Here is an 11,193-nt window from a genome sequence, read left to right as displayed (position 1 = left end):
GTGTGGAGGAAGGATTGAAGGGGGTAATAAGAAATTGATGGGGAAGAGTTCTTATATGAAGAAATAAGACATTTAAAAGGAAGGGAAATGATAGACGCCAAAAGTACCTAACTATTTGTAATTAATTAAGGAAGATTATTGCTAAATGAATGCTTTAAAGGACTCAATCTACGTATTGTCATGTTGTTATGCTAACAATTGCAAAAGAGCTTTGCGTGGTATGTCTTAAAAGATTTTCATGGGACTAAAGGCTTAAATCAACCAAGGAAGACATGAACGATGAAGAGAATAACAAACCCAAACTAGGGGCACGCAAAGACCAACCTGAAGACAGCAAAGGAAACGCGAACAAGGAACCCTTCGTCCACGACCCCATCCACGCGTGTGGCATGCGTGGACAGATTCCAGTACGCATCCACGCATGCCCACACGCGTGTAGGTCACGTGGACCTGCACCAGAACCCTGCGCGAAATTTTAGTATAAAAGGGACATTTCAGCTTGGAGTAGAGGACTTTTGGCTAATTTTCCATTTTTCCACTTTTAGGTTAGGGTTAGATAGGATTGGTGAGAGGAAGGAGAGGACTTCTTGGAGAAGAGAATCTTGGATCCTTTTTGCTTGGAATTCATCTTGGGTACACTCTTTCTTTGTTGTTATTGGATTTCTCTTTGAATTTCTCTCTTGAATCTTCACTTTTCCCTAAAGTTATTTGCTTTTTGCTTTGCTTTTGTAAATATGTCTTACTCTTTGAATGATATGATGTTATTGAAGCCTATGAAGGGCTAGATTTTAGGATAGGGGCTAGGAAGGATGGAGATTCTGTGTTCATAATCTATAATGTTAAATGAGTTTGGATTTCTTTGGGATTATTGAAATTGTGTGTATGTTAGGGATGTCCTTGTTGGATCGGGGGCCCCGATCTCTTCAAGGATCTAGGATCATCCCTTTGGCGAGATATCGCAAAGGGATGAGAGCCCACTGCTCACATCTCTCGCCCTCAATCTGAGAAGATGAGGTCTGGAGGGAACTTGTAGGCAAAGTGTTTGATAATATTCCCCAACCGACTGAGGATTGGGAGCTTGAGTGTGACGCCACTCAAGAATGTATTCCGAGCTCCTTCAATCAACTCCCAAGGAAAACCAAATCCCTCCAGTGTGAAATGAAGCAGACTCCTTGAGATTCTAGCCCCGATCCGCCTTTGTTTCATATTTATTTCTTAAGTTTACCCAACCTTGCACTCACGATATTATGTTATATTACACTCTATATTCTCTGCTTTTGTGTTGTCTGAACCATAAAAGATAGGAAACTCGCATTCTCCAATTTTCCATCCTCGAGAGATCGACACTCGGGGAGCTTAGACTCTTCGTTTTAACACAATCCATACCTTCATTCCACAATCACTCACCGCAAAATATTACTCTTCAGGAAAATATTTAAAGATTAAGAAATATTTAGAAAATCTTGAGATTTCCTTATAATATTGTAATTTGATCATGCTAAAGATTTATGCTTAAATACAAATTATTACTCCTAAGCTACCTCAACCTCTCTCGCTGGCTAGGGAGTGGGGGGCTGCTGACAGGATAATTGGGTAAGCACCCGACCAAAATCACAGGCAGACAAGCAGACACAGGAAGTCAAATGGTCACCCGTTACACTTGAGGAGAAAAATTATTCCAACGGCTCCATATTATTATTACCTGGCACTTAAGGCTCGCCATCATGAGTCTGTTACTTCACAGGAGAAGAGCCGTTGCATCCATAGTATAGCTAGTAGACTTGTTGTAGAGATGAGGAGAAGCAAACTATTGTATCTAGTTATCAAAATATACACCGGTAACATTTCTATTGTCAGGTATGGCCCTTAAAATAATACAATTATGCTACAAATGTACTAAACAAACAAAGGGAATGTATTCGCCCCAAGCGAGCCTAACTACCAAGCCAAACCACAGGGGGTGGACTATCATTGCTAATTAGCAGACCGCAAAAACAATTGAGGTATTGTGTCGTTGACTGAGGGAAAAATCAAGAGAGAGGGAGAGCTGGTGAGATCTACCCTCCTTTGTCGTAAGCGTGTCCCACCCACTTTTGTAAAAATCGGTCTAGGCGGCGCTTAGACGCCCGCCTAGGCGCTAAGTGCCCCTAGGCCGTTCTGCTTTCACTATTAGGCGGAAAAAAATTGGTCGGCCGACTAGGCGGCCAAATTGGCCTAGTTGACCGGCTAGGCGGCCAAATTGGTCTAGTCGGTCAACTCGGCCGATTTCGGCCAACTAGTCCGAGTCGGCCGATTTCATCCTATTTTGACCAAGTTAATTCAATTTTGACCGGTCAGTTGAGCTTGGACTGCTACAGTATGTTTTAGATTTTAAACCTTTAATTTCTTTTATTAGTTAATCCAATTCATTCATTGATTTTATAATCTAATTTATTAATTACTCCGTAATAATTATTCATTTATTTGATTTATTTCATACTTCATTAATTAATAATCATTATTACCATATCCTTCTACACACCAGTAGTACGCAATTCACAAATGATTCACAGAGATGCATAAATAAAATATGAACCCGAATTTTATTAGTCAAAGCTGAAATAGATACTGTCATGCGAGATGCATAATGATTTATTAGTTAGTTTTTTTTTTATAGTTTGCTACTTTGAATCTTTGGTTGATTGAAGTATTTTAGTATTTCATATTTGTGTATTTTTATTTTTTTTAATATTGCTATGATGTTATGACTTATGAATTATGATTATTTCATATATTTGGATGTGTTATTTGATTAAATATTGAAAATAGTCTCATTAAAATTGTCAAACTGCATGTTTGTCATTATTTTTTTTGTGCCCACCTAGCGCTGCCTAGATTCCGCCTAGGCGCTAGGCGCTACCCGAGCGCCCGACTAGCGCCTAGCACCTACTTCAACCATGGTCCCACCAGGTGTCGCGCTCTCACTTCAAATATCTCCCCACATGCCACGTCACAGGTCGTGTTCTGGTCATTACCAACTACAACGCTAATTGCCATAGCGATTCGTCCGCCAGAGTAGTCTGTCATCCGCACGAGAGGATTAGCCCGTGCAGTCCGCTCCCCAACCAAACGACCACCTACTCACCTAAGTGATCTTTATAACCGAGAGAACCAAGTTAAGGCTCTCCAACTACCAACGGATGGCCAAAGCGCTCTAGCGACGGACCAAAAGGTGCCAAGGTTGGAGACAGAAAAGTGGTTCCTTGGCCACCATCCAGCAGTTCGCTTGACCCCCACTCGGTTTGCCACTCGCCAACAGACCTAGATCCAATGTCTAGGTCACCGCTTGTGTTCTCGAATTGTGCTCCATATCGCGCTATCAAACGAACCCTTAGCCCTCTTTCTATAGAAAAAGACTCACACTGACTTTTCTAATTGGATTCCCCTGGTCAACCCCACCTCTCACTTTAACTATTCTTTGGGCTTTACATCTAGGGTCATCAGAATAAAAAATAAAGGAGAAAAAAAATGAAAAAAAAATAAAAATGTCATTGTCCATGCATTAAACTCTAATATAGAAAATATAGCAAATATCACACTGAGCATTAAACAAATATAAACACATCACGAAAACCTAGTATTTAACATTAAATAATTGAACAACAACATGCAATAACTAATTCACAACTGAACTGGAAAAACATGGCATAGTGAACTACGCAAAAAATAGAGATTTTAAACTAAACAAAAACCATATTCCAAACACAAACCAAAAACTGAAAAAAGAATCCAACATGAATGCTACTATAATGCACTGGCTACACTGCAAAATACCCAAAACTTAGACTACCCAAATTCACAAACAAAAAAGACTACCAACAATCAGAAAAAATGTACATGTGTGCCCATATACAACAATGCATAACAATAGAAATGCAAAAAAAAATAATAAAAAATAAAATAAATAAATAAACAACATCAACCAAAATAGGAAAAAAATGGACGAAGAACCCTACCTCATCTCGGTGTCTCGCTGGTGTGTCTAGCCCGCTTCGTACGCCGTCAACCACTGACGTCCGCCATTACTGTTGTCGTCGACTGCGAAGAGACAAAAACCTAGCGCCTGCTAAGAGAATAAGTCAAAACAAAGCCTTTTTGTTCCAAAACTGAAAAAGGAGAGAGATGTGATGAGCAAACGAGTGGGGGTAGTAGAATCCCAATAGGTACCCGAAAAAAAACACCCAAATTTACAACCACGATGAATGTTACAAAAATACCCTAACTAGCCAAAAGAACTACACACGCATCTAATTAATCCTTGAGTTAATACCTCCAATGGTCCTCCGAGTATTAGCGATTTACCAGGTGTAGTCCTTCGTCTTTAAAACGACCACGAGACGTCCTTCTAGTTTAAAAAAATTACCACACGTGGTCCTCAGTTAGATTTTCTGTCAAAGGGGCGTTAAATCAGAGGGCAAACTGTCCTTTCACCATTATATACTCAACACAGGTTCCTGTTGCGCGACGTGCTAAACTCCGGCAATGGGAAAGAAACCTACGTCCCTCAGAACGTTTTAGAAGGCCGGGAGGATGGTTGGACCCTCGCCGACGGGATCGAGGAGAAGGAGGAGTGTTTCTTCGACACATTGGAGAAGCTGTCCGTGAAGTCCGGGGTGTCGCCGGCGGAGATTGGCGACCTCGTCGCGATCGTTTCAATGCTGTTGTCGGCGCCGTCGTTATGCTCGAGAATCATGCAGCGTTCCACGATGAGGGAGGATGTGAGAGCGTTTAATTTTTCCGGAATGGGGTGTAGCGCCAGGCTGCTTTCCATTAACCTGGTGGATAACATGTTCAGGTGTGCTGGAACATGTTCGCCATTGTTGTGACCTCGGAATTCATCGCGTCGTTCTGGTATTCCGGGAACGACAAGTCCATGATGCTTGCAAATTGTCTGTTCCATAGCTTACCACGAAGCGAATGACAAAGCGTTCAGTTGTTGCATGCAGAAGGAAGACGAGAATAGGGCATGCAAAAGGAAGACGACAATGGCCGCCTAGGGTTCTATCTAAGCAAGATCGTCCCTAGGGCCTCCCTCACGGCTGATTGAATAGCTATACTATAGCTATTGCTATCAATCTGCATATCGGCATTTACCGCATCCGAAAACACTTCGAGGGTCTTTCCGTACTGCCTTGAACTGTTCAGCATTTCAAGAAACACTTTGATATACCAGACAAAGTAGGTAACTTACCATCTTTCGTCATTAATGAATATAGCTCACTTGCTTTATCGAGAAGCTTGGAGTCAACATAGACGGAGAAAAGCATGTGAGTAAAGAGGGGCTTCGTGGGGGCGCAAAAGGAAGTGTAAAGCTCGGAGACAGAGTTGGATTGGGCAAGAGAACCGGGGAGATTTTTGTTGGCAGAATCGGCATTGGTGGAGGGGTTTCCTTCACGCTGAGAGCTTATGAGCTTGCAGCTACGGGTGAGATGGCGGGCGAGGAGCTTGGTGGGAAGAATTTTCGCCATCATTCTACGAGCGTCGAGGACCATAGATGTATGTTACCATATATTATATTTCACTAAATTTTAAAAAAAAATGTATGTTACCATAGATGTGGGGAAATTAAAATGACTTACTGCATGTTTTTAGTATGAAGAAGCTTCCCGACGACCGAAATAGCAGAATCAATCTCGTGGTTTTGATAAAGCAAGGCGGGATTGGAAACTATGGGCACCTTCCTCTTCTTGTAGGCGGCGACGCACACTTGCACAAGGCACGTGAAGGGGCTGCTGACGGGGTCCAGATTCCGATACAAAAGCCAAAGGGTAGCCGAAGATGAAGGTGAAGATTGAGAAAGCCATGGCTATGGTTGGGACCCCAAACCCCCAACCCCAACCAATGTTATCTTGTATATACACCACCGTCGTGACGGCCACCAGCATAGATGTCCCCATGCAGAAGTAATACCAGTTGAAGAATCTCCACGTTTCTGTCTTCTGCTTGGGATCGGTCTCGTCAAATTGGTCGGCACCACATGCGAGGAAAAAGAGCAGTCCTAAGGATTGGTTTTGACTAATCAATGTTTTACTTGATAAAATGACAAGTTTGCCCTCCAACTTAACGCTCTTTTGACATAAAAATTAACCGAGGACCACCGGTGGCAACTTTTTAAAACTTAGAGGACGTCTACTGGTCGTTTTAAAGATGAAGGACTACACCTGATAAATCGCTAATACTCGGAGGACTATTAGAGGTATTAACTCTTAATGCTTTATCTAATCTAATACTTACCATTAATCTACACGCTGCGTTATTACAAACCAATGCACAAGATTTGTCCTCACAATCCTTCAGAATGTATGTGTCCTCATTTGAATACACACACACACACATATATATATATATATACATTTATTTATTCTTATTTTATTTAATTATTTATTTATTTTGATTCTAATTCATGTTTACTACCAAACAAAATGACTTATTCTACTTAGAGCCAATTCATTATTTTGTTCCTAGACTTGTACTGACACGGACAATTTTAAGCATCCATACAAATTTTGGACAATTTATTGAAACACTTATCGTGACGAGGTCACTTTTAGTCCTCCATTTATCATGTCGTTAGTTAACAGTCTAAATGAGGGGCATTTATGTCAATTTAGCAAAATTCAATCTAATTTTCTTCACTCCCGGAGCTCTTCTTTTCTCCCTCCCGTCAAGCAGTTTGATAGAAACAATAGGCAATGACGGTGGCTAGGCAGAGCGGCAGCGACGAGATGAACTTCTTGCGGCATCCTCTAGTTTTTAGACGTGGTCGTCTCCTCCGACCGAGGCTTAGAAGCCAGCGACCTCCTCACCCTCTCGTCTCTTTGTACCTCGCTCTCCAGCGTGGGTTGTTTCTCCTTCGACGAACGGAGCTGCAGCAGCAATTTCGACAATGGCGTCCCCTGTTCTCCCTTTTCCTGGCGACGAGCACTCCGACGGTAGCACAAAAGGTCCTTTCCGACGGGTGAGGCAGGACCGTGAGAGCTTTGTTCCTCTGATTTCGGCAACGCAAGGCAGCAACGACGGTGCTGGAATCTCTGGTAGGTTCAGCAGATCAACAGTAGCAGCGGCATGGACTCCTCGACTGCGAATGGTGGCGGTATCTCCCTCCTCTGTTTCCAGTTGTTCTTCTTCTCAGCGCAGGCTTCGGCGAACAGAGGATTTAGGCAAATTCCTGATGGATTAAAAGATGGATTTGAATGACTAATTAGGTAATTATCTATTTAATTATGGTGAAGATTGAATCGATTATAGATTAATGAAGATTAAGGAATGGTTAATGTTACTGAGCTTGGCGAATCCTTTGCTTCCAATCATATTGGTTACCTTGGCATTTTCACAAACAACTTGTTTGCATGACTCTATTCCAGTAGGCTTCGCAGTTGGAGGTGCCCCTGCAACCTCAGATTGATTGCCTGCTTTTATTCCACTTACTAATGCAATTGGGAGGCTTGGCAGCAGGTGCCTTTGGCTCCACTCTCTCTTGAGTCTCCACTTCTTTGCCTTCCCTTTCTCACTCATCCGAGCACTAGAACTGACTGCCAGAGCCCTAGCGAACGAAACTCCTTCGATTAGAGCACCAGAAATGACGCAATTAACCCCTCTCAAACGGCTATCAAATACAAATACAGACAAAGGATTAAAATTGTCCTTGTTACAATAAGTGTCTCCATACATTGTCCAATATTTTTTATGGGGACTAAATTGTCCGTGTCAATATAAGTCTAGGATCAAAAAAAAAAATTGACTTTTCTACTTAAACTCACTACCGCATTATAAGTATTTGATTCCCACTACCATTCAGATTATGATGTTTGAACTAAATGCAACCCAAATTTACCAATAGAATTATTCGTTGGCATTTTACCGACAAAAGTTATTCTGCATTCCGCTATTATTTTATCTTTGCGGGGATATTTTAACTAGCTCAAGTTTTTGTCTATGATCTAATTCGTTGTTGTTTTATATAGCGACGGAAGTTGTTTTAGCAACAAAATGTTTTCTAATAATTTTTTATTTTTTCTTGTAGTGTATAGAGATACGAGAATGCAAAAACAAAGTAAAAATAAAACCATACAACAGGAAAATACAATAACATAAAGAGATCAAAATACAAATAATGATAATATAACTGAAGGTAGTAGTCTAATTTCCTAATGTAGTTCATCCAACGACCAAGCATGAATTTATTGCATGTGATAAACATTCCTGTTCGGCTTTTCGATGTATACTCCATCACGGACAAAAGACCAATAATACCGAATAATGTATAATTATTTTCACCACATCAAGTCTTCCCTGATGTTGGAAAACATGAACTTGACATGCTCTTCAAGGACAGGAAGGCGATGGTTGTCATTGTAAGTGTACATCATTGGAACCAATCTCGCTGCATTTAGACAAGCTGTTCGAAAAGGCGTAGGAATAGGGGTTGGAGAGAGGCAATGCTCATTTAGTATCTTCCATTGCTGGGAAACCATATCCATAACATGTTGCCTTCCATCACCTAATGATAAATCTTGCTTCTCTTTGATGTAGTAGTCTATGTAAGATCCATCTTTTCCTTCTTGTTCCTCATCCTATGATACAACAAATGAAAATATTCCATTGATCTTAAGAAGTATTATTCCTTCTACATTACCACGCATGATTTAATATAATAGATCGTATGTGTAACCAAATTGTATTCACCTTTGCAGTTCCTAGGTCATCTAGGAGGCGAAGGATTGTAGCTACTGAAGATATAATGCCCTCAATGTCTGTGGTTCTAGTGGACTCACCATAGCCCAAGAGAAAGTATAGGTTGGTGAGGACCATGGGTACTCCCGAGCTTATAATCCCATTTTTTAAGTACTCCTCCGCCTTTGGTGAATCCCCAGAAGCAAACCACTTTGCTTCCGTTAGAAATGCATTACACAAACTTGTCCACTGTCAACACGGTTATAAATGTTTATATTTGAGTTTTCAATATAGCTTTTCGAGATTATATGAGAAGATATATTATGGCAAATTATACTATCGACCAATGAAATTTATGTTATGTGTCTGCAATTAACTTATAATGTGCTTGCAATTAATAAATTATGTGCCTATAAATAAATTGAAGGAACATAATATGTTAACTATAAACACATAATATGTTAACTATAGACACATAATACGTTAACTACAACCATATAATATGGCATTAATGTTAATTACACATATATAATTTATTAACGCGAAGAAAATACGTTAACGGTAGACAATACATAATAAAATTCATAATGTAAGGTGAACCTTATTGCATGTATAACAATTGATAGATTACAATATACTATCTTACCGCTTCTTTCAAATAGTCCATAGGACTCCAACCAAACTCTTGGTGAACTAAGTTGCTGATCTCATGTGTGGTGTCATGAATTACTTTGAGACACATTCTCATGTAACTTGGTAATTTATCAGTTGCGGAAAATTCCCATCTATTCTCCATATAAAAAGCCAAAAGAGTTTGATTAAAACATCTTAGATAGTGATGGTTTCATAGGGACAAGACACTTGTTACGTGAGAAATGTAAAGAAAAAAAATGTATTACAAACCTATTGATTGCTTCTGTGAAAATAATAAGTTCATCAAGAGTACCATAAACATCAAAAATGTCATCCACCAAATAAACAAGGGAGATTGGCTTGGTTATCTCGATTCTCTGCTTAGACAAGCATGGATCCCTGACCACAGCCATTGACCAAATGTACCATTTAAGAGGTTGATTCCTTGCTAGCTTCAACTCTTCCGATACACCAAGTCCCTTCCACCATCTTACATGCATGACAAAAGTATAAACGCTAATTATTAAAATGTATATAAATGAAAAGAAAAAAGATAAAAAGTATTTCACCCACTTGAAAACTTGAAGGATTTCTTTATGGTATAGATATTGCATCAAGTTGAAATCCATTATTGCTAAATCTGCTAGGAGCTTCTCCCAATCATTTTTGAGGTCGTGATTTTTAAGGTAGTTCATTGCTGTGAACCGAGCCAAGCTTTTGTGATAGGGATAGTGCATAGTGTTTTGAACCATCAAGGCATGGCGATCATCAAGATGTGGCAATTTCTCCGTCAGAAAATGGGTAGTAAATATAGACGCCTCATCTAGAATGTCTTCGTCTTCCATGGACAGATGTGAGGCTTCATGCAAAGCCATGAGTCCCCTTATGTCTTCCGATAATGCATCCTTAAACTTCATATTCTCACCTTTGAAGCTGTTGAACACATCTGCTACATTGTACAGTAATTAATAAGTGATAAAATATAAACTTGAGAAAAAATTTAAATTCTTGGCAGTTAATTAATTACCTGCAGGGACATGGAAACCTTGTTGCCTTAACAATCGAAAACGAAGTGAAACTGCGTAAAGCTCATCTTCATTGTTACAAACAAGAGTTTGAGAATCTTGGTATTGTTGCTTCAGACTTTCATGGATTTGATCTTCAAAGTAGTGATCCATACCAAACCGCTGCATGGTATCTATTAGCACAAGTCCTTTGAAACTGTCTTCTTTAACTTCATCAAACAAGTGACTCATTATTTCCAATTGTTTCTGCTGATTTTCCACCTGCAAATATGCGTCTGTATTAGTGAATCATAACTTAATTTGGAGTCATTATAGAATATATGACAGATTTTTGTACGACATACCATATTAGGCTCATTCAGGGGAGCACTGGATTCATGAGACCGTGCAATGGGATGCTGCAAAGGTTCGATATTCTGTAGGTAGTGATGAGGTGCCATGGGACAATGCAAGTGTGGGTTATTTGGATATGTTAAATAAAGTTGATGAATTTTCATAAGAATGTAGTGCTGAATTTATAGAAAAACTAGTGTATCCATCCACACCTTACAAGGTGATGGGCTAATTAATTCAGTATACTACAAAAAAAGAATGGTTAATTTTGCAATGTGAACATGGTCCATGGTATAATTTGAAAGAGACCAATCTTCAACTTTTGGCAACCACAATCTTATAACAACTATAGCACGTACACACAAGCCAATTAAGTATAATTTGAATTTTTAAAAATAAATTAAAGTGCAAATTTTCCAAATGATTACTTTTGTTCTCTGAAAGATAAAAATAACCACTTTGGTAACGAATTTAGAGACACTTTTACAAC

The 11,193-nt window shown here is 39.6% G+C and overlaps 1 protein-coding gene and 1 long non-coding RNA gene across 2 annotated transcripts; both read right to left on the bottom strand.

Annotated features, from left to right (window-relative positions):
- Positions 1–6,537: 6,537 nt before the first annotated feature.
- On the bottom strand, positions 6,538–7,623 carry LOC116031024. Its single transcript, XR_004100475.1, has 2 exons — positions 7,360–7,623; positions 6,538–7,207 (listed from the first exon to the last, which is right to left on the bottom strand). It is a non-coding gene; the product is annotated as an uncharacterized LOC116031024 (long non-coding RNA).
- Positions 7,624–8,099: 476 nt separating this feature from the next.
- On the bottom strand, positions 8,100–10,829 carry LOC116030387 ((3S,6E)-nerolidol synthase 1-like). The gene is made up of 7 exons (XM_031272617.1): positions 10,715–10,829; positions 10,373–10,631; positions 9,919–10,291; positions 9,616–9,834; positions 9,359–9,497; positions 8,725–8,961; positions 8,100–8,612 (listed from the first exon to the last, which is right to left on the bottom strand). Exons 1-7 carry the CDS (start codon positions 10,808–10,810, stop codon positions 8,313–8,315), a joined length of 1,623 nt encoding a protein of 540 aa, XP_031128477.1. The 5' UTR covers positions 10,811–10,829; the 3' UTR covers positions 8,100–8,312.
- Between the last annotated feature and the right edge of the window lie 364 nt (positions 10,830–11,193).

The sequence above is a fragment of the Ipomoea triloba genome, chromosome 9, assembly GCF_003576645.1.
Source record: "Ipomoea triloba cultivar NCNSP0323 chromosome 9, ASM357664v1".
NCBI classification, from domain to species: Eukaryota; Viridiplantae; Streptophyta; class Magnoliopsida; order Solanales; family Convolvulaceae; genus Ipomoea; species Ipomoea triloba.
This window is presented reverse-complemented; position numbering and strand designations above follow the sequence as displayed.

What these genes read in the sequence shown, in the direction of transcription:
- LOC116030387 (XM_031272617.1), bottom strand. Translation starts at nt 10,810, where the DNA reads ATGGCACCTCATCACTACCTACAGAATATCGAACCTTTGCAGCATCCC. An exon ending in GAAATCCTTCAAGTTTTCAA is followed by an intron (nt 9,835 to 9,918) that starts GTGGGTGAAATA and finishes CATGCATGTAAG; the next exon opens with ATGGTGGAAGGGACTTGGTG. An exon ending in TTCACAGAAGCAATCAATAG is followed by an intron (nt 9,498 to 9,615) that starts GTTTGTAATACA and finishes TATGGAGAATAG; the next exon opens with ATGGGAATTTTCCGCAACTG.